Genomic DNA, 24250 nt, shown 5'->3' on the forward strand with positions numbered 1-24250 from the left:
CGCCTGGGTGGCTCAGTTGGTTAAGCGACTGCCTTCGGCTCAGGTCATGATCCTGGAGTCCCGGGATCGAGTCCCGCATCGGGCTCCCTGCTCGGCAGGGAGTCTGCTTCTCCCTCTGACCCTCCTCCCTCTCATGCTCTCTGTCTCTCATTCTCTCTCTCTCAAATAAATAAATAAAATCTTTAAAAAAAAAAAAGAACATCACATGCATTTTCTCATTTAGTCCACCTAGCAGCCCTCTGAGGTTGGCACTGTTATCACCCCCTTAATGCCAGTGAGGCCCCTGAACCTCAGAGAGGTTAAGCAACCTCCCCAAGGTCACACAGCCAGCAAGCAGAGGAGGTAAAATGTCCACCGGGCCTATATGATTCTAAAGCCTATACACCATCCTGCCTCATGTGGCAAAATTATCTAAATGTGCCACGCTGAGGCCAAAAAGTCTGATAATTTACCCCCCTTGCTGGGAAAGTCTGGCTCCTCAGAGAGCACAGGTTAGCATTAGGAGCCTAGGACTTGGGTCCCAGCCCCTCTTGTGCAATCTTGAGGAGGCAATTTAGCCTCTCTGTTTTACGTTCTATAAAGTGGATGTAATACCTGACTTTCCTACTTTATAGGTTTACTGTGAGGCTTACAGGAGGGCCTTGAAAGGAAAATGCTTTGAAAACTCTTACAGAATCATATAAATTCAAGCATCTATTATGATTAAAAGTAGTCAAGGAAGGAGAAGTGACAAAAGAAAAATAGAATTAATTAATTAAAAATTATTTTGCTGCTTTAGAATAGTGCCTAATGCTTTTGTGTTCAATAGATATTTGTTGCATGGGTGAATAAATGACTGACTGAAAAAAATTACTTTGCTGCAGCAATACCATCAAGACAGGGAGAAAATATTTGCAAGTTGCATATCTGATTAGGGACTTTTTATCCAGAATATATGAAGAACTATTACAACTCAGTAATGAAGTGTTTTTAAAGGCAAAGGATTGGAGTAGACATTCTCAAAAGAAGATACCCACATGGCCAATAAGCACATGAAAAGATGCTCAATATTATTAATCAGGGAAATGCAAACCAAAGCCACAGTGAGCTCCCACTTCACACATACCACTATGGCTAGAATAAAAAAGATGAACAATAACAAGTGTTGACAAGCATGTGAAATTGGACCCCTCATACACTCCTGGTGGAAATGCAAAATGGTACCTACCACTGCTTTGGAAAACAAACTGGCAGTTCCTCAAAAGATTAAACATAGAGTTACCATAGGACCTAGCAATTCCACTTCTAGGTATAAACCCACATGAAATGAAAACATGTGTCCACACAAAACTTGTACAGAAATGTTCATAACTTTGTTTGTAATAACTGAAAAGTGGAAACAACCCAATATTCATCAACCAATGAATGGATAAACAAAATGTGGTATATCCATACAATGGAATAGTGTCCAACCACCATATTGTACTAATACATGCTACAACATGGATGATCCTTGAAAATGTTATGCCAAGTGGAAGAAGCCAGGCACCAAAGACCACATATTGCATGCTTCCATTTATATGAAATGTCCCGAATAGGCAAATCTGTAGCAATAGAAAGCAGATCAGTGCTTGCTTAGGGCTGGAACAAGGGGAAGTAGGGATGAGGGAAATGACAATTGATGGCTAATGAGTGCAGGATTTCTTTAAAGGGGACGAGAATATTCTAAAATGAGATTGTGGTGATGGTTGCACAACCCCCTGAACATACTAAAACTCATTGAATTATACACCTTAAACCAGTGAACTCGTGTGGTATGTAAATTATATCTCAGGGAAGCTGTTTTTGGTGTGTTTTCTTAAGTAGTCTGGGAGCTTGGGTAAATTTTTATTGCCACATGGATTATAGAGTTCCCTTGAGGGCAGCAGGCTAGGGCTGCACTGTGTAAAGCGAACTGAAAATATATATAAGAAAATATAAGAACCACATGAGCAAGTACACAAGTGGCAGGATCTCTCATGTGCTGTATTGCTTTAAAATACTCAAGTGCTGGAAGGTACAAGACGTACCCTTCACGGTAGATTTCTTTCTTCCGGGACTGTCATAATGAAGCATGGGCCTCAGTAGGGTGCAGTCGGTCCTGCATGTCCCCACCACATGATTTCATCTCTAGAAGCAGTCCCTGCACAACCTTACCCCTGAGGACAGCGTGAGAAAGCAGCTCAGGGGAGCATGAAATTATGATCGCCAAGAATCTCTCAGCATTCCATTGTAGATGCATCCGGTGGCTGAAAAACAGCCAGCTAGCCCAGCCTCTCAGAGGCCAGTGCCCTTCCATTTCTACCTTGTCTCCCCATACTTCCATCCAGATGGCCTTCACCCAGTCCACCTTTCAGCTCTTCCTACCACGGGAGTAGTTGTGCTAATGGCCTTTGGGTGCAGGCCCTCCAGAGCGGCTGCCACATTGCAGTTCCCATCCCCATTGTCCAGAGAAGGATGTTGAATTCCCTGCTTGTAGGTGTTCTCTGGGTCAAGAGAGGCTTTTCAACCCAGTGTCACTAGTGGTACCACTCACCTGACTATAAAGGAAACAAGTCTGTGTCGCCCAGAAGGCAACTGCTTCCTGGCACCATCTCTCAAACAGTGCTAAGGACAGGATGGAGATGCACCTGCAAACTGGTCTTGCTTAGCGGTGCTGTGCACAGGTAGCCTGGCCAAAGCAATGCAGGGATTTCCAAGAAGCATCCCACATGGGGACTAGCCCAACCTCCTCTAGGACACACACATCAGGATGCCCAGCTTCAATGTTTGTCTGTTACACAAGCAAAATGTGCAGATTTTTCCTCTACTTCCCAGTGATATTTACACACACACACACTCCAACCCCGCCAAGAACACTTGCATCTGAAGAGGGACCAGAGGGCTCCATTCTATTCAAAGCCATCAGTCCAGAGAAGGTGGCTGGCTGTTCTCTGATGGGCCTTTATTTACAAATAAATAAATATTATTTTAGAAACAGACAAAAACTATCAACAAACCCAGGAACATTTAGGAACCAATGTATATTTGTGCGTCACTGTATTTTTGTCTGTGTGTGAAATATCTGTTTGCTTGGTTGGGTTACATGTGGGTCTTCATTCAACTGGAAATAAAACCTTGTTCCAAATATCCAAAGTTCCAAGCCATAGCTTTTTTTTTTTTTTTTTTGTCTTGGTGTATCTAGGACATTCTTCACCCATTCTAAAAAGAAAATACGATAAATCTAAAAGCAGGACTAACGTCAGAACAAAAGAATTTATATTCCTTAGCAAATGTTACTAGTCAGGTAGTAATGATGTAAACTCAAGAATCATAAACTCAAGAATGTTTTGGTGCTATTCAAGCAGATTCTCCAAGCCGGGGCACCCATCTAAGGGAAGCAGAGCATCAGACAGCTGGTTAAGAATTAATGGCTTATTGTCATCTATGACATTTGATGTCATAAAAGATGGAAATCCAGGAAATGACACAGGCCCCATGAGGTGACATCTGTGCTCTTTGGTGTCTGAAACTGATGACCAAGACTTGTGTCCCAAAGCTTTTCATAAAATTGGAATTTGGGCATTAGTTCCTCATTTTCTCTAAGACTAGGTAAATAGCCCAATTGGATGATCAGGAGGCTCTCTGGATTCTTTGGTTTGTAACAGAAGAATTCCATATGCTACAATAGCATCAGCAGTCAAATATGAGGCATAATTTATGTCCAAGTTTACTGACCTTCTGTATCACTGAATTTCTCTCTTGCCAAATGTGGCAGGTTCTGTTGACTTTTATCCTTCCCTAAGGCCAACAGAAGGTTTCAGAGACCTTTGGGATAGACGTAGTACTGTATCAATTTCCTTTATGGCCTTAATCCCTTCCCCAGGCCATTCCCTATCACCATCCCATCCTGGTTCACAGTAAATGAGCTGTGCTGCCTGCCCCTCCCTTCTCTCCTTTACCAGATTGTCTTACCTGAACCCTAAGATTCCGCCCCCCTCAAGCTAAAGCCACCATCCCACTCAAAGTTTTGACATATACTAAGCTATATCCACCATTTTTATTTTGGGGACCCAAATGTAATGTTTATCCTTCTTAAATGTCATTTTGTATGGAATTCCATCTTCTAAATAACTTTTTGATCAAAGGAGAACTTAAAACTACTACCAACTGTCTATTTAGAGTGTAAATAAAAACACAGCATAATGAGGAGGATCACCTGCAACCATAGATATACATACTCAGCGGCAAATTGATAACCTCAAATGCTTCCATTATTAGGAAAGAATCAAAATAGCTGAAATAGGACGCCTGGGTGGCTCAGCCGTTAAGCGGCTGCCTTCGACTCAGGTCATGATCCCAGGGTCCGGGGATTGAGCCCCACATCGGGCTCCCTGCTCCACGGGAAGCCTGCTTCTCCCTCTCCCACTCCCCCTGCTTGTGTTCCTGCTCTCGCTAACTCTCCCTCTGTCAAATAAATAAATAAAATCTTTAAAAAAAAAAAAATAGCTGAAATAAGCCTTCAACTCAAGAAATGTGTAAAAGTATTATAAAATAAACCTGAAAAATATAAAAGGAAGCAAAGCCACAAAATACTAGAATTATTACACAGATTGAGCTGTTTCTTTGAAAAGAAAATAGACAAATTTTTGACAAATACAATGAAGAAAAAGGGACAAGAAAGCAAAATGTAGGGGAAGTGATATACTAGATACCATGGGTTTTGTTTTAAGAGAATATTCTAGGGGTGCCTGGGTGGCTCAGATGGTTAAGCATCTGCCTTCGGCTCAGGTCATGATCCCAGGGTCCTGGGATCAGGCCCCACATCGGGCTCCTGGCTCGGCGGGGAGCCTTCTTCTCCCTCTCCCTCTGCCTCTCCCCCTTTTCGTGCTCTCTCTCTCTCTCTGTATCTCTGTGTCTCAAATGAATAAAGAAAATCTTTTTTAAAAAGAGAGAATATTCTATAAATTTTGTGAAATAAATAAGCTTGAAAATATAAATTAAATAGAATTTTTTGGAAAAAAATAACAAAATCAACAAAAGAAATAGATAGTAACCAAGAAATAAATTATAAAAGATACCAAAGAATCACCATTCTGAAAAAGCTCTGTGACTAGATGGTTTACTGCTGGTAAGTACTAAACTTTCAAGGAACAGATAATTTTCATACTGTTGAAACTTTTTTAGAACACCATCCAATTTATTCTTCCCAGCTAAACTCCCCATGATGCAAAACCTGCCAAAAATTGCCCCCAAAATATAAAATAGATGAATATATATATGTCAGGTTCACCCGTAAATATAGATCCTCCCAGAATTCTGAATAAAATACTAACAAGCTAATTTTAATGATGTATTAAGAGAATCATCAAGTAGACTTGAAAAGGCTAGCATATGTTCTGTTGGTTAAAAATTGGAAAATAGAGAAAAGTTCAAAAAATATTTAAATCTCATGATTCCAGCATCCAAAATTATCCACAGTTAACATTTGGGTGTATATCCTTCCAGTGGTTTTTTTTCTCTGTATATATATTTTTTCTGCATATATATATTTTTTAATGTAATTATGATCATGCTGCTTTGTAGCTAATAGACTGGGAAGGACCGCATACGTTACCCTGTGAGGTTAGATTAGGTCCTCATTTTATTTGCCAAAGGATACGGAAACACAGCTGAGGCACAGGAGCCCCGCAGAGCTGGAATAGATGTCCTGTATACTGGCACAGATCCCAGGTACCCCTAGAGCTTCTAACAGGATGCTCACACCTCAGTCCCTTTATGCTTGGACCTCACATAACTAGCCAAGAAGATTAACGCAATCTGTATGCTTAATAATCCCATTGAAGAGCCTGTTTATAGACACTGGGACCATCTGATAATCTGAAGTAAAACCCAGAGTCAGCAAAACCCCATCCTTTCCCAGGAAAAAAAAGCAGAGTCAACACTTCGGTGTTTCTGATCAGTTTCTCTGCCCTCAGATGACTGGTATACCGGAAAGCCCATTTCCTCACAAATATACTGCGAGAGTTTTTCATGAAGTCAGTATTCTAATATGTTTATAATGAGTGCATAATAATAAAAAGTATTCCCTCATAAAGGCGTATCATTATTTATTTAACAATCCCCTGTTGTCAGGCATTTGGTTGTTGACAAATCCTTTCCTATTGCAAATAATGTAAGAGCATGTATCCTTTAGATAAATGTTTTTAAACACTCCTGATTATTTTCATAGGGCAAATTTCTGGAAATAGAATCTCAGCTCTGTCTCTTATTAGGGATCTTATTGTCCTCATCTATAAAAAGAAAGAATAATACCTATAAGGAGGCAACAATGGTATCAAGTAACAAAAACAAAAAAATCTCCAGGGGTCTTGGGTCGTGAGGGAAGTATTGTCCAATTGTCCCGAGTCACTGTTTCATGTTGTGTATATGGCCGTTGCCCTCCACTTGGATACTGGCTAATCCATTATGACTTATTTATAGAGCTTTTCTTTGATTTTCTAGGTTGATGAAAAATGTGCCGTTTTTCCACTGTTAAAAAGTGGTATTATAACTTGCTTTACGGTTTTCATAGCTGATTTCATCTACTTTTTATGATTCTGTACTGTTTCGGATAGTTAAAATTTTTCCTTGACGAAGCCGGGAGCAACTGATTCCTCTGTTGCAGGCTGTGTGCCCTACTGAGTGTCTGTCAGCTGCCTCTTCCTCAGACACTCACACACACACACACACACACACACACAGTGGGTTCCTTTTTTTTTCTATCAAATATAGCTTTATTTTTTTAAGTATAACTGATATACAATATCCTGTTAGTTTCAGGTTATATACATTATAAAATTATCTCCATGATGTCTAGTTACCACCTGTCACCATACAAAGTTATTACAGTACTATTAACTATATTCCCAATGCTGTACATTACATCCCTGTGACCTATTTATTTTATAACTGTAAGTTTGTACCTCTTAATCCTCTTCACCTATTTTGCCCACCCCCCAACCACTGCCTCCCTCTTCTGTTAATCAACAGTTTGTTTTCTGCATCTGAGTCAGTTTCTATTTTGTTTTGTTTAGTTTTGTTTATTATTTTTTTTGTTTTGTTTTTTAGATTCCACATGTAAGTGAAATCATATGATATTTGTCTTTCTCTGTCTGACTTGTTTCACTTAGCATTAGACTCTTAGGGTCCATCCGTGTTGTCACAGATGGCAAGATTTTGTTCTTTTTTATGATTAAGTAATAGTCCTCTGTGTGTGTGGGTGGGGGGGTGGGGGGTTTGGGGGGGCTGTGTGTGTGTGTATATGTCACATCTTTTTTATCCATTCCTCTATTGATAGACACAGGCTGCTTCCATATCTTGGCTGTTGTGAATACTGCTGCAGTGAACATAGAGCATGTATTTCTTCAAATTGGTGTTTGGGGTTTCTTCAATAAACACCCAGAAGTGGTATTGCTGGATCATATGATAGTTCTATTTTTAATTTTTTGAGGAATTTCCATACTGTTTTCCATAGTGGCTGCACCAATTTACATTCCCACCAGCAGTGTAGGAGAGTTCTCTTTTTCCACATAGGCAACCTGACCAGTGTGAGGTGATATCTCCTTGTGGTTTTGATTTGCATTTCCCTGATGAGTAGCGATGTTGAACATCTTTTCAGGCACCTGTTGCCATCCGTGGAAAAGTGTCTATTCAAATCCTCTGTGCATTTTTTAATCAGGTACTTTGTGGGGGGGGTTGATACTAAATTATGTACATTATGTATTTTGGAAATTAACCACTTATCAAATGTTCATGATTTGCAAATATCTTCTATTCAGTAGGTTGTCTTCATTTTGTTGGTGATTTCCTTCACTGTGCAAAAGCTTTTTAGTTTGATGTAGTTTCATTTGTTCATCTTAGCTTTTGTTCCCCTTGCCTGAGGATACTGGTCCAAAAAATATATTGCTAAGACCAATGTCAAAAAGCTTACTGCTATGTTTTCTTCTAGAAGCTTCATGGTTTCAGGTCTTACATTCAAGTCTTTAATCCATTTTGAGTTTGTTTTTGTACACGGAGTAAGAAAGTGGTCAGTTTCACTCTTTTGCATGTAACTGTCCAGTTCTCCCAACACCATTTGAAGAGACTGTCTTTTCCCCATTGCATATTCTTGCCTCCTTTGTTGTAGATTAATTGGCCATATATGTGCAGGTTTATTTCTGAGCTCTCTATTCTAGTCCATTAATCTATGAGTCTGTTTTCATGCCAATACCATATTGTTTTGATTACTATATCTTTGTAGTATAGTTTGAAATCAGAATGATGCTTCCAGCTTTGTTCTTCTTTCTCAAGGTTGCTTTGGCTATTCGGGGTCTTTTCTGATTCCATACAAATTTTAGGATTCTTTATTCTAGTTCTGTAAAAAATGCCATTGGTATCTTGGTGGGGATTGCATTGAATCTGTGGATTGCTCCAGGTGGTATAGCTATTTTAACAATAGTAATTTTTCCGTCTGTGAGCACTGTGTATCTTTCCATTTATTTGTCTCATCTTCAGTTTCTTTCATCAATGTTTTATAGTTCTCAGAGTACCAGTCTCCCACCTCCTTGGTTAAACTTATTCCTAGATATTTTATTCTTTTTGATGCCATTATAAATAGGATTGTTTCCTTAATTTTTCTCTCTGATAGCTTGTTTTTAGCATGTAGAAATGCAACCAATTTCTGTATGGTAATGTTGTAATCTGCAACTTCACTGAATTCATTTACTAGGTCTAATAGCTTTTTGGTGGAATCTTTAGGGTTTTCTATAAATGATATCATATAATCTGCAAATAGTGACAGTTTTCTTTCTTTCTTTCTGATCTGGATGCTTTTTACTTATTTTTCTTGCCTAATTGTTGTGGCTAGGACTTCCAATAATACTACGTTGAATAAAAGTGGCAAGAGTGGGCATCCTTGTTTTCTTCCTGATCTTAGAGGAAAAGCTTTGAGCTTTTCATCATTGAGTATGATGTTAGCTGTGGGTCTGTCGTATATGGGCTTTATCATGTTCAGGTATGTTCCTTCTATGCCCACGTTGTTGAGAATTTTTATCATAAGTGGATGTTGAATTTTGTCAAGTGCTTTCTCTACAATGTTGAGGTGATGGTAGGATTTTTATCCTTCATTTTGTTAATGTTGTGTGTACCATGTTGATTAATTTGCAGATGCTAAGCTGCCCCTGCATCCCTAAAATAAATCCCACTTGACTGTGGTGTGTGATTCTTTTAATGTATTGTTAAATTCTGTTTGCTAATATTTTGTTGAGAATTTTTGTATCTATGTTCATCAGGGATATTGGCTGTAATTTTCTTTTTGTGGTGTCTATGTCTGGTTTTATATCAGGGTTCATAAAATGAGTTTGGAAGTGTTCCTTCCTCTGCAGTTTTTTTCAGTAATTTGAGAAGGAGAGACACTAACTTTTTAAATGTTTGGTAGAATTCACCTGTGAAGCCATCTGGTCCTAGACTTTTGGTTTTTGGGAATTTTTTTTAAGATTGTATTTATTTTTTAGAGAAAGAGAGAGAGCACAAGTGGGGGGAGGAGCAGAGGGACAAGCAGACTCCCACTGAGTGGGGGGGGCCTGACGCGGGGCTCAATCCCAGGACCCCTAAGATCATGACCTGAGCTGAATTCAGACGCTTAACCAACTGAGCCACTCAGGTGCCCCTGCTTTTTGGGAATTTTTAAATTACTGATTCAATTTCATTACTTGCAATTGGTCTGTTCAGATTTTCAATTCTTCATGATTCAATCTTGGAAGATTGTGTATTTCCAGAAATTTATCCACTTCTTGTAGGTTTTTCAGTTTGTTGGCTTATACTTTTTCATAGTAGTCTCATGATTTTTTGTATTTCTGTGGTGTCAGTTGTCACTTCCCCTCTTTCATTTCTGATTTTATTTATTTGGGCCCTCTCTCTCTTTTTTTTCTTAATGAGTCTGACTAGAGGTTTATGGTTTTACTTATCTTTTCAAAGAACCAGCTTTTAGTTTCATTGATTTTTTTCAAATTTTTTAAGTCCCACTCCAATCTTTATTATTTCCTTCCTTCTACTAACTTCGGGCTTTGTTTGTTTTTCTTTTTCTACTTCCTTTAGGTGTAAGGTTGGATTGTTTACTTGAGATTTTTCTTGTTTCTTGAGGTAGGCCTTTGTTTTTCTGAGAACTGCTTTTGCTGTATCCCATAGATTTTGGGAAGTTGTGTTTCCATTTCATTTGTCTCAAGGTTTTTTTTTTTAATTTTCTCTTTGATTTCTTCATTAATCCATTGGTTGTTTAGGAGCATATTGTTTAGTCTCTAAGTGTTTGTATTCTTTCCAGTTTTCTTCTTGTAATTGATTTCTAGTTTCATACCATTCTGGTTGCAAAAGATGCTTGATATGATTTCAGTCTTCTAGAATTTATTGAGGCTTGTTTTGTGGCTTAGCATGTGATCTATCCTGGAGAATGTTCCATGTACACTGGAGATGAAAGTGTATTCTGCAGTTTGGAGATAAAATAGTCCATATGTGAATCCATCTGGTCTAATGTGTTGTTTAAGGCCAATGTTTCCTCATTGATTTTCTGCCTGGGTGATCTATGCATTCATGTAACTAGGGTATTAAAGTCGCCTAATATTATTGTATTACTGTGAATTTCTTCCTTTATTTCCATTAATATTTCCTTTGTATATTTAGATGCTCCTATGTTGGATGCACCCAAATAAATAAATATTTATGAATGTGTATCCTCTTCTCGTATTGACATGGTTATCATTATGTAATGCCCTTCTTTGTCTTTTGTTACAGTCTTTGTTTTAAAGTCTATTTAATCTGATATGAGTATTGCTGTTTCAGCTTTCTTTTCATTTTTATTTGTATGGAATATCTTTCTCCATCCCTTCACTTTCAGTCTCTGTATGTCTTTAGTCCTGAAGTGAGTCTCTTGTAGGCAGCTTATAAATGGGTCTTGTTTTTTTGTTTGTTTGGTTTTTGTTTTTACCCATTGAGCCCCTCTGTGTCTTCTGATTGGAGCATTTAGTCCATTTACATTTAAAGTAATTAATGATAGATATGTATTTTTTGCCATTTTGTTCACTATTTTCTGGGGCTTTTTGGTAGTTCTCATTCCTTTCTTCTTTTCTTGCCCTCTTCCCTTGTGATTTGATAACTTTCATTAGCTTTATGTTTGGGCTCCTTTCTCTTTATTTTTTGTGTATCTATTGTAGGTTTTTGGTTTGTGGTTTCCATGAAGTTCATATATATTGACCTATATTGTCATATATAAATAGCAGTGTATTTTAAACTGTAATTGCTTAAGTTTGAATGCATTCTAAAGTTGCTACCTTTTTACTGCCCTCCACCACATTTTATGTTTTTGACATCATATTTTACAGCTTTTTATTTTGTGTATCCCTTAACTATTTATTGTAGTCATAGTTGATTTACTATTTTTGTCTTTTAACCTTCATACTAGCTTTCTAAGTAGCTGACCACTGCCTTTACTATATATTTGCCTTTATCAGTGAGTTTATTTTTTAACCAGTGGGTTTTTTTCTTTCATATATTTTCTTTTTTCTACTTACAGCCTTTTCTTTCCTACTTAAAGAAGACCCTTTAACATTTCTTGTAAGGTGAAATTAGTGGTGATGAACTCCTTTAGTTTTTGCTTATCTGAGAACTCTCTCTCTCCTTCAATTCTGAGTGATAATCTTGACAGGCCATGGTTTCAGTTGTCAGTTTTTTCCCTTTTTCAGCACTTTAAATATATCCTGCCACTCCCTTCTGGCCTGCAAAATTTCTGCTGAAAATCAAGTAATAGACTTACGGAGTTTCCCTTATATGTGACTGTTTTTCTCTTGCTGCCTTTAAGATTCTCTCTTTATCTTTAACTTTTGCTATGTTAATTATAATATGTCTTGGTGTGGATCTCTTTGGTTTCATCTTGTGTGGGATTCTCTGTGCTTCCTGGACCTGGATGTCTGTTTCCCTCCCCAGGATAGGGAAGTTTTCAGCCATTATTTCTTCAAATAAGTTTTCTGTTCCTTTCTCTCTCTCTCTTCTCCTTCTCAGAACCCTATAATGTGAAAGTTAGTGTGCCTGATGTTGTCTCGAAGGTCGCTTAAGCCTGTGTGTGTGTGTGTGTGTGTGTGTGTGTTCTGATGGGGTGATTTCTGCTATTCTGTCTTCCAGGTCACTGATTCATTCTTCTGTATCATCTAATCTGCTCTTGATTCCCTCTAGTGTATTTTTCACTTCAGTTGTTACATTCTTCAGTTCTGATTGGTTCTTTCTTATATTTTCTAACTCTTGTTGAAGTTCTCACTGTGTTGTTCTACATTCTCCTCCCAAGTTTGATGAGTGTCTTTATGACCATTACTTCAAACTCTTTTTCTGGTAAATTACTTATTTCTGTTTCACATGGGTTTTTCTGTGGTTTTATCTTGTTCTTTCCTTTGGAACATGTTTTTCTGTCTCCTCATTTGTCTTACCTTCTATCTGTTTCTATCAGTTAGGCAGAGTAGCTACTTCTCCCAGTCTTGAAGAAGTGGCCTTGTGTAGGAGCGTCCCCTGTGTAGACTGCATGTGGCTAGTGGCTTTGGCAGGCCAGCTGGAGCTGGAGCAGGTGCAGGCCAGGGGCTCACAGGGCATGCTGCATCAAAACTGTTCTGGTGGATGGGTAGAGTTGGAGTGAGCATGGACCAAGGAGTCCAGGACATGCCATACTGGGAGCCAGTGCAGGCCAGGAGGCTTGGGGCATACTGTACAAGGGATTCTCTGGCAAGACAGCTGGAGCAGGCATGAGGAGGGGTGTCCTGGGGTGCACCATGCCAGGGCTGGCCTGGTGGGATCGCTGGAACAGAGCAGGTATGAACCAGGAGGTCCCTGGACATACCATGCCAAGGCTGGTGGGATAGCTCAAACTGGAGCAAGCATAAGCTAGTGGGGTCCCAGGGCATGCTTCGTGGGGCTACCCAAGCAGGATGGCTGGATCTGGAACAGGCATGAACCTGGGGGTCCCAGGGCATGCCATGCTGGGGCCTTCTTGGGGGGAACCATAGAGCTAGTGTAAGCCAGAGGCCGGAGGCACAATGGGCAGCACTAGCAATCTGGCTAGAGTGCCTCAATCCTGCTCCCACCTACACTATTAAGATGGAAGAAGAACATAAAAAATGGCACTTGCCATCACCCCCAACCCTGGAGAGAGTTCCAGCAGTTTCTATCCATTGGCAGATGCTCTACAGTTAGTAAATGGATTTCCTTCACTTTAGTCTACTTGCCCTTTAAACTACTGCTTTTTTTGCTGCCCCAGGTGGATGAATCTGCCCATGGGCCCCTCAGTGATGACCCTCCCAACTGCAGGTCACCATGTTGGGGATGGGGTTTCCATCATTACCGTGTCTCTGTCTCTCCTACTCTTCTCTATTTGGTCCTCCTACTGTTTGCCGTGAGAAAACTCAATCAGCCCTCAGTTCTTTTGGAAGAATTGCTCTATAAGTAGGTAGAGATTGAGTGTGTCCATGGGAGGAGGTGAGTTCAGAGTCTTCCTACACTGCCATCTTGGGCCACCCTTTCCACAAAGTGGATTCTTAACAAATGTCACACCAATATCATCCCTTACTCCCATGCCATTTACTCTAAACATAGCTTTTAAAGTACTCACCTTTTTATCCTTAACATTTTTACCACCTCATTTTGTGTGAATCCTTTTTCTCATAATGATATATGCATTCTTTGTGACATGATCTTTCTAGCTTTGGTATGTGTACTTTTAAAATCTGAGCATAATTTCCACAATAAATGGTTTTTAAATTAATTAATTAATGCCTGATTTGGCTGGGTGATAAAGAGGGCAGGGATGATAGCAGATACCTACATGGTTGTTTCATTCATCAGCTTTTGCGACCAGAGCAAAGGTTGGAAGTATTGAGAGAGAGAGTTCCTTACTACTTGATAAATATCAAGTAGGTCATTCCCCCATTCTGGGACAAAATACTGATGTACTTTTCCCAATCCTTTCTGCTAAATACAGCTAAAATCCTTAGATATTATATATAAAATAAACATAAGACTGTAAGATAGAAAGAAGGCAGATCAGCTAGGGAATTAAGGCCCAAGAAAGACATGGCGGTTGGTTCACTGAGTTTTCACTTTTCCTCATATAGCTCAGAGTGGATGCTGGAAAAGCCAGCAACCTAGAAATGCCAACAGGCACATATTTTTTAAAATAAAAATAAAGGCCCAGGAAAGCCAGCTTTCTCTAGTCAAAGAACCAGGAAGTGAGTATCCTAGGAAGAAGAAAACTTTTAGACAATAACTGCTCTGTTCCAGCCAAACACCATGGGGGATAGGGGGAAATGGCCACATTTTCACCCGCATCAGGAAAGGCAAAGTTAGAAGTCTCGACTTCCTTCTCCCCTTGCCCAACTGTAAAGAAATACCCTTCTGCCCCCTTGCTGGTTTTGTGTTAGTGGGTACCTGCTAAAATAAGTGCTTTCTCTGAAATCCAAAGTCTTATAATACAAAAGAGCATCATTCCTCATATCAAGAACCTGGAAAAATCTCAACTTGAATGAGAAAAGACAATCAACAGATGCCAATAGTGGATGACATAAATATTAGAATTATCTAATATTATAATTATTATTATTACCATTATAAAATGCTTCAATAAGCAATTAAGAACACACTTGAAACAAATGAAAATACAGAGTCTCAGCAAAAAAATAGAAGATATAAAGAGGAACCAAATGTCAATTGTAAAACTGAAAAATACAATAACTGAAATGTGAAAATTCAATGAATGAGCTCAAAAGTAGAATGAAGAAAACAGAGGAAAGAATCTGTGAACAAAATGAATAAGAGGGAAGCACAGACTAAAGAAAAAAAAAAAAGACAGAGCCTCAAGAACCTGTGGAACTATAACAAAAGATACAGCATTTGTATCATTAGAGGCCCAGAGAGAAAAAAGAGTAATAATGGCTCAAATTTTTCCAAGTTTTGCAAAAGACCTAAACCTACAGATGCAAGGAGCTGAGCAAACCCCAAACCGAATAAACCCAAATAAATTCATACCATGACACAATCATAGTCAAGCTTCTGAAAACAAAAGTCAAAAAAGAAATCTTGAAAGGAGTGACAAACACCTTACCTATAGGGGTAAAATGATAAAAACAATTTGAATGACACTGGAGTTAGAAACCATGGAGGCCAGAAGGAAGTAGCACATCACTCTTTTTTTTTTAAGTGTTGAAAGAAAAAGAAACTGTCAACTTAAAATTCTGTATGCATTGAAAATTTCCTTTAGGAACAAGGAACAAAAGACATTCTAAAATTGACAAGCATTGGTGGCCAGCAGACCTACCCAAAAAGAATGGCTGGAAAGCTCTTGAAACAGAAAGGAAATGATAAAAGAAAGAACTTCAATAAAATAAATGGTATCAAGAAAGAAAGAACAGTGGGAACAAAAGTAGGGTCAATACAATAAATTTTTCTTCTCTGGGTTTCTAAATTATATTTCGCAGTTGAAACAACATTTGAAACATTGTTTGGTGTGGTTCTCCAATGTGTACAGAAGAAATATTTAAGACAAGGAAGGAGATAGGTTTCTATATTTCACTCAAACTGGTAAAATGACAATATCAGTAGATTGTGATAAGTTATTTATAATGTAGCATCTGGAAAAACAATTGAAAATCTGTACAAAGAGATGAATTCAAAAACACTGAAGGTAAATAAAAATATAATTCTATTTTTATTTATTATAATTCTGTTCTATTCTTGTGGTTGCCAGAGGTGGGGGATTGGGAGGGTAGGAGAAATAGGTGGTCTTTGGTTTTTTAGTTTAAATAGAGTGAGTTTAAATATATATAAATATATATACACATATATACATACACACGTATATATAATTCTAAAACATTTTAGAGATGGTCAAAATTATGAGAAATTTATTATGGCTGAGGTTTAAGGATAGACCCACTGAGGTGAAGTTGGAGATCTGATTGAGGCCAGACCCTGAAGACGCATTCCTGGTGCTACAGCAGAGCAAACAAAACCTTTTATACAGGACCAACAGTCCTATCAGTTTTGTGCTTTGGAAGATAATTTCAGCAATAGAGAACCTCCTTGTGCCATCTTTTACCATCTTCACTTCGCATAATATGAAATTTAGACCAATTAATATCAATAAAGATGCTATCAAAAAAGGACTGCTGTTGCCAGAGCACTAATCACACCTTGGAAATCGAGGATTTGGAAATCAATACCGAGTGTTGAGTGAGAAGGTGCTGTCGTGCCTTCTAAAATATCACCATCTGGCCAGTATGAGTGGGGTGGCCACAGGAAGTGAGGCCCCTGCTTGGGCATCACCGCTGTCCACACAGTGCCAACCAGGCAGAGAGCCTACCTCCCAGTTACTTGTGAGCTGAAAGCTTGTGGAAAAGTTTGGGTATTTATCCAGGCCTCACAATACACTTGGCAGGCATGCGCATGCTTGACTGTGAGATCCAGGATTTGTCATTTAGGTTCCAGATCTTTTCTTTTACTATCTGTATTCAGACTTCGCCCAGGCCAGATTCTGAAAGGAATGTGTCACTGAAGCCAAAGGAGGGGACACAGCAAGCAGATCGTTTAGAATAAACCCAAGACTCTCCCAAAGGTGTATTTGGTATTGACCGCTCACAAAACCAGCAAGACATTGCATGAAGTCAAAATACAGAAAAGTAAATAAACCATCCAAGAGAGAACTGTGCTTAATTATAGCAGATGAAATTTACAGCACATTTAAAGAAATACTCTCTGAAAGGAAGAAGTGTTAAAATTGGAAGATCACAAGAGGTGCTGAAGTCCCCTTAAATTCTTTATTGGAGAAGAGAGATTATAACCCTTCTAAAAGGTTAAATCCTTTGTTTTAAAAAACTCATTAACCCAATGATAGATTTTCTCTATTGATTTTTTCATTCAGCAATCACATGTAAATGCCCGTTATGTCCCAGGCACAATGCTAAGTTTGATGACAGAAAGACTTTCATTCCATTATCTCAATAATGTTGTCACGTCTGCAAATTCCATGCCACCGTGTTCCTAAAATGGCATGGGGTTCAAAAACTCTCCCAAAAGTTGTCTAAGACTGTGTCATCATCTCAACTAATCTGTGTTACCGTTTTAGGAAAAAGTTAATTTTTAACTGAGTATTTTTTTAGTATCTTCAGCATGGAAACATGACAACAAGTTGGCACACTAACGTGCTCAGTCTGCAACTGGAAATATATTGAGTCTAAAGTCTTCTTTCCAGGGGCGCCTGGGTGGCTCAGTTGGTTAAGCAACTGCCTTCGGCTCAGGTCATGGTCCTGGAGTCCCTGGATCGAGTCCCGCATCGGGCTCCCTGCTCGGCGGGGAGTCTGCTTCTCCCTCTGACCCTCCTCCCTCTCATGCTCTCTGTCTCTCATTCTCTCTGTCTCAAATAAATAAATAAAATCTTTAAAAAAAAAAATAAAAAATAAAAAAAAAAATAAAGTCTTCTTTCCAGAGGGTCTTTCTGATATGTCTTTTTCCATCTTCTTGATTTCCATGACTCCTCGGAGCCCTCCTGGTTTAACCGATCTCATCCTTCTGTTAGTACTAGTCTGTAGTGATGACCATCCCCAGCTTCCTCGCCTCTCCTGCCACCCTCCCCTCCCTGCTGCAGAGGCTCACAGAGGCAAAGCAGCTGCCCACACTCATGGCAACAACATCTGCTATGCTGAGGCCAGAATGACTTGTTGTCCCCCAAAGACCGGCCTTGAGACAAGTTACCAGGGTAGCCTTCGTGGAGGTTGGATGATAGTTATCTCGATCCCACGACTGGAGCCACGACAGTCTTACCAGGCCCCCATCCTTGACACGGATTGTTTCTAGTGACATATTCTCTACGCAGACCATTGAAACACAAATATATTCAACCCTGCCCCCAGAAGCGTGGTAAGCCTCGCGGCCCTTACAACCAAAACACGAAGAAAAACCTAGAATTCTTGGCTCTCTCAACTGTTTTAAAAACAAATAATAGTCATGCCAGTAAAATTGTCATTTTAAGTGAATTTCCTAATTTAAGGAAGGAAAACGTAAAAGTATAAGGCTTTTCTGCCAATCTAATTCAGATCAAAGATTCTCTCTCCTTGGGCTAGTATGTCTCATTACTAGAAGACAGCAGTCATAAAAGGAAGGCAGCATGGTAACTGTTTAATGGACATTTTCTCAGAAATTAAAGTGCCGCTTTTCAAAAGACAGTCAATCACTTTGTGGTGCAAGCCCCAGGGAACTGCACACACATTGCTGTTTCTGCTGCACACATAATGCCCAGGTACACACGGCACCAGCATCACATGTCCTTTGTTGTTTGAATTAAAGCAAGTAGAATGTACTGCTCAGTGATCAAAGCCTTTGACCATCATATAAAATCCATCAAAATACTCTTTATCATCATTTTCCCGTCTTCAGCAAATGTCATTCCAGAATATGGCAGGGAGACATATCTGTTTCCTCCACCATGCATTGCTTTGCTTTTTGGGGGTTTAGGGTTTGGGGATTATTTGGGGGGTGGGTATTGCTTGGTTGTTTGGAGTCTTTTTTTTTTTTTTTAAAGATTTTATTTATTTATTTGACAGAGAGAGAGATAGCGAGAGCAGGAACACAAGCAGCGGGAGTGGGACAGGGAGAAGCAGGCTTCCTGCCGAGCAGGGAGCCCAATGTGGGACTCGATCCCAGGACCCTGGGATCATGACCTGAGCCGAAGGCAGATGCTTAACAACTGAGCCACCCAGGCGCCCCTGGTTGTTTGGAGTCTTTACCCCCAGTGTTTTCCCCAAAACTGAAAACTGCCAAACTCTTATGGATCTCAGATGTTTGGTCAGAATCTAATAGTCTTTTTTTTTTTTTTTTTATGACTCCATTGATAGTAGCCATCTCTACTCAGCCAACAGGAGAAACGGATTTTAGTTCATAAAGGAAGAAAGAAATATTACAGCCCTTAGATGGTTAACTTTCCCTTCCCCACCTCTAAAGATCCAGGATTCCTCACTCAACACCAGACACAAACGGTAGTCTGGTAAAGAAATCACTACAGCTCAGGCAAGGCATAAATGTGCTGATGTTGTCTGACGTTGAAGAATTTCGTCAGACAGTAGGTATGGACCATGACATTAGTGGAAGAGAGGAGAACCACCAGGGAAGGCTATGCTCCAGCTCCATTTTTCTGTAACCCTGTAGTTCAAAATGATGCTTCCAATTTCAGATATATATCCTGCAAGATAGTTTCTTGTCTTGTGATTCTTCTAGGAGAAGCAAGGCTCCAATGAATATTAACCGCCCTACCTATCCCCACACTGAGGATTTATGAGAATCTGTCCTTAGGCAAAACACTTGTCAGAGATTTAAGGGGTAGGTGAAAGGGTTGTTCACCTTGTCCAGGCTGCTTTGCACTTAAGGTCATAAACCCTGACAGACTCCCCTCACCCCTGGCCTTCACTCATGTCCAGTCCTGATGAAGCAGTAGTCACAGTTCCAAGTGGCAAGCAGATATTTGCTGACTCAACATTAAAAAATGATCACTGCGTTTTCTGGGTTCAGAATTTGACCTCAAAAGAATAGATTCATGCGTGTTGCAATGCAGTTAATAAAAGACTGAAGATGTTGAGTATTATGTGAGTACCGAAACTTTCTTTTTGGCTCGAACACTCTTTGGGTTGGTGGATTCCATCTGAATTTTTGTGGTTAATTAATTACCATTAGAAAGTCAATTTTTCCTGTTGTCTCTGAGTATATAATGACTTCTGGCAAATTTCAGCATGGATATGAACATCAGGCATCTGACCATGTGAAACATTTGAACATTTGAAATGCTGTTACTATAAGCCGCTGCACGGGGGTTAAATTTTAAAGTCTAGAATATATAAAAATGTGGAAAGGATGGATCTTCAGTTCTTTACTAAAGAGCTCAAGGGAAAATTACTGTTTATACAGCAAGCCAGCTCCTGCAAACACTCCAGCCACTCAACTCCATGGGCAGGAAGAGGTAGGAAGCAGGACTGTAACTTTGATGATCCCACAGGCTCCAGAACCTTCCAGCAGGCCATGAAAGCACGGAGCAGAATGCTGTGCCCTTCCTCACAGCCCACTTCCTAAAATAAAGCAAACAGACATTTTCAGTCTTCACAAAATATTTCAAGCATTTTGGATTTATTTCCTTGCCTTCTGGTGCTGATCGGATTAGGGGGTGCATTTGCAAAGTCGTTCCCAGAAACAGTCATTCTGAAATGACACCACCCTCCCTTCTAAAATGCCCACCAAGTCATGAGTGCCCGACTACCAAGGGGCACCAACTTTCATTCCCAATTTTATTTACGTACATAATGGCTTTTTGTTGTTTTTTTTTTTTAACCATCAGGATGCCTTTGACCCGATGATTGCTCTTCAGGTTCCAGGTGATGGTTGAGAGCCGGGCAGCCCCCGGGGGGGTGCTCCTTGTCTACTCCGGGTCGAATGACAGCTTGCTCGGGGGTGTTTTGTGTTTGCTCACTTGGCTTTCCTTCCCTCTTGTTCCCGGGGGCCTGGTGGACGGGCAGCGCCGTGGTCCAGCAGGCCAACTGCAGAGCCTCCGTGCCTTCCAGCAAGGGCAGCGGCAGCAGCAGCAGCGGAAGCGGCAGCAGCTCGTCCAGTGACTCGGAAAGCAGCTCTGGCTCCGACTCCGAGACCGAGAGCAGCTCGAGCGAGAGTGAGGGCAGCAAGCCTCCCCACTACTCCAGCCCCGAGGTAAGAGCCCCTCCCTCCCAGCCGCGCTTCTCACTCAAGCGTGGGCACAGTAAATCCCTGCAGTCGGCCGGCTCTCACACCTGTCCCCTCCCCCCTGCGCTCGGACAGCAGGACTGGCCTGGAGGCCACCACCGCCTGGCAGCCTGCCAGGGTTTGTTTGGGCTCATCATTTTCCCCACTCTGCCCCCTCCTCGCGCTTCTCCTAACAGAGCTCCCTTTGAAGTACAGAAATCTCTGTGTTAACTTCCAGAAATTTCCAAGTATGCTGTACACATCACTGCCTGGAAAGAACCTCTGGGTCGGGTCTCCCTAAGGGTTAACCGGAGGCAATAACTAGACAGGGCAGTTCAGCGCCTGGGAAGTGCGGCCACCCATAAATCAGGGAGAAAGGAGTTTTATGGATTACACATGGTTAGAATCCTACCTTTTTGCAGTTTGTCACGGATTAGAAGAACAAGGGCTATAAATATTAATAAAATCTTTTTAACTGTGTTTTCTTTGTGAAAATAGAAAAAGAAAAATTAGCATCAACCTACAAATAATAATGAAACCTTTTATAGCTATGATGAGTATCTATGTGGAAGATTTAGGCACCCCATATAAAAAGCATTATAAGGTACCAATAAAAACCATTGCTATTTCTACTTTAAAGGGGAAAGGGGGAAATTAAATAGTAATTCAGTGCATGGAGATTCTTGGGAGAGGGTTGAAAGCAAACTTCTCAAGTCCCTGGATCTGTAAGGGTAGACTTTGATTGTTAAAGAGGGCATAAAATACGGTTTCTTCTTGGGTATATAAACATTTGACATTACCATGGATGACATTTTTGGCCTATGGCCCACTGTACCACTTTGGGGCCAAAATTTCTAAATAGGTTCTGAAATAAAACCGAAGCCGCTTTTGCAAACCGTGGCGGTGAGAGGGGAGCAGAGCACCAGTAAGGGCCTACACAGTCACGTTTCCAGCTTGATACTTGTGCCTCAGGACATCATCACACCTGAAAGCAATTGTGTTTTTATCTGCAGTTCGTAGACCGGCTCTTAAATTCCCTCAGGTTTTTCCCCTTCCGGTCTCCTCCCGGGAGGCTGAGGCCTTTTGCAGAAAGCACTGAGAATTTCCTCCACAGTGTTCATTCCTTCTTCAGCACCTTTCTGCTCTGTACTGGGAGCTCTCCATTCATCCCAAAACCAGCCATCTCTCCATCTCTCTTCTCCTTTCCATGATGCTCACCTCCTCCCCCCAACCCCTCTCTCTGTTTCTATCTCTGTCTACCAATATAAGGGGAAGGCGCTTAGCAACATTAACCTGTAAGTTGATACAACCCTGACTTTCCAAGAAACTAAATTATTATTCCTTCTTCATAATTTCATTCATTCACTCATTTAGTGTTCATTCAACAAATATTTACCGAGCATCTGCCACGGACTTGCTGCTTGGCCTTGGAAGACAGCAGTTATCTGACAGAAAAGGTCCCCATCTTCAGAGAACTGACATTCTAATAGGAAGAATTTGGAACAAAAAAATATATATATAGGTGTTAAACAGAATTCATCGAAGCCAGCTGTATGCTGTAATTTGTTGAGAAACTCCAGAATATTTAATTATAAGAACTGGGTACCAGAGACATCGCAAGAGCCAGTGGAGATGCATAGAAAGTATTAGGTGTCCGTGAATAACCCTTCCCCTCCTCCAGTCTCTTTGTGACTTTGAAGGTTAAATTCATGAATGTTGAGTCTTATTTTCATGCTGAAATGTAAATCCTGGAGCTACTGGCTAAACCTAGTCCCAGAGAAGTACAGTTAAAAAGTGCTTGAAGCACATTCTTTCTAAATGTCATTGGGATAACTACAAAGACTGGAACTCCTTGGTGGATGAAAGGAAGCTCTTGTCGAGCGAGCTTCCAGCCGCTCTCAGAGGCCAAGGAGAGGGAATGCAAGTCTAGTAAAGTGGCTTGAAAAGTTTAAGTTGCCTGAAGCCACAGAGTTTTCGATTCTTGCTTCTCTATGCGGAGGGAATGCAGAAGTGACAAGCGATGTATTAGCCATGCTGCATGGTACTTCCTTCCACTGGAATGGAATGGATCAGGTTACTTTTAACATTTTCCCAACATTAATACATTCACCCTTGAGAAGTAAAATGAGTTTGCGGAACGAAAATCACGAAGACAGGAAGCAGCATTATATGGCTGACCCTCCCCAGCGCCTCTCTTCTACCGGGACTGAGCCAGCCCAGGTCACCTTAAGGACAGTGGTGAGACTCGCTTTCCTGACCCCCACGAGACAGTCGGACTCTGTATATACACACACCTCCCGTTCCACTGCCCAGACAGCTCATGCTGCTGCTTTGCAGCAAAATGCTCCTGGCCCTCACTCCCCTCCTGGTACCATCCTGCTGCGGGAGTAGAAGGAGGTGCTCATGATGTTCCAAGGCACCTGCATGCTCCCCTTCGGCGTGCCAGCACTGGAAACCCACTGGGCCCAGCTGAGTTTCATCTGAACTGTTCTTCATGGCTGTGAAACCCACTGCATTTTACATGAATCGCCATAGGTAATGTCCTATCTGCAGCTAGCATGGAAGAGCCACTGTAAACTCTTTCCATCAATACAGATCCCCTCTCTACAGCCTGATATTTGCTTACTTGTTCTCAGCGTAGTTTTCTTCACTGGAGTTTTGTTTTCTTCACTGGAGTTTTGTCTTCTTTCCTGGCGTGGTGCATCCTTTCCTGCCAGAGCATTCAGGGGGGAGAACCTTCCCCCTCAGCTAGCACACATACACAAGCACACGGAGCTCCCTAGAGCAGCATTCCTCAAGTATTAGATGCTGTGTGGGACAGAGAGAGCCTGGTCTCATGATCTTGAGGAGTGTCAGGATAAAGTCAGGTTAATCCATCTCCTTAAGGCATCACCCAGCCCTTACTATTGCTCATGTAAACTGTTTTCCAATGCAGCATTTCCCAAACTTACCTGACCATGGAAACTTTCTTCATGGAATATATGAGCCAAACACTCATTTTGGAAAATGGGGCCCTAGACCATTCTTGAAAATGAGCAGAAATGTGATGCAAGTCACTCATTGATTGAAAAGGCTTCTCCTTGGGCGCCTGGGTGGCTCAGTTGGTTAAGCGACTGCCTTCGGCTCAGGTCATGATCCTGGAGTCCCTGGATCGAGTCCCGCATCAGGCTCCCTGCTCAACGGGGAGTCTGCTTCTCCCTCTGACCCTCCCCCCTCTCATGTGCTCTCTCTCTCAAATAAATAAATAAAATCTTTAAAAAAAAAAAAAAAGAAAAGAAAAGGCTTCTCCTTAATTAGGCATCTGTGGGGTACATGGCATTGGGTGCTGTGAAGGATGTGGATGAAGCAGGGACTCAAGTCCACGATGGAGAGCTTGTGCATGAATCAGAGGGAAGGGAAGATTAATCAGGGAGGAGAGTCATGGCTGAAAATACAAAGCAGCCAGCAAGCAAACAGA

At 40.8% G+C, this 24250-nt stretch overlaps 1 protein-coding gene across 3 annotated transcripts in view; it reads left to right on the forward strand.

Annotated features, from left to right (window-relative positions):
• The window catches only part of AFF3 (ALF transcription elongation factor 3), a 564644-nt gene that overhangs the window by 490841 nt on the left and 49553 nt on the right, over positions 1-24250 (forward strand). For all 3 annotated transcript variants that reach the window (XM_081831996.1, XM_081831995.1, XM_081831997.1), the window contains one exon: positions 20595-20781. In XM_081831996.1, the coding sequence (XP_081688122.1) occupies positions 20595-20781 (187 nt within the window). The remainder of the gene's footprint in view (positions 1-20594; positions 20782-24250) is intronic.

The sequence above is a fragment of the Leptonychotes weddellii genome, chromosome 10 (genome assembly GCF_054177405.1).
Source record: "Leptonychotes weddellii isolate Sample4059 chromosome 10, ASM5417740v2, whole genome shotgun sequence".
Classification (NCBI taxonomy): Eukaryota; Metazoa; Chordata; class Mammalia; order Carnivora; family Phocidae; genus Leptonychotes; species Leptonychotes weddellii.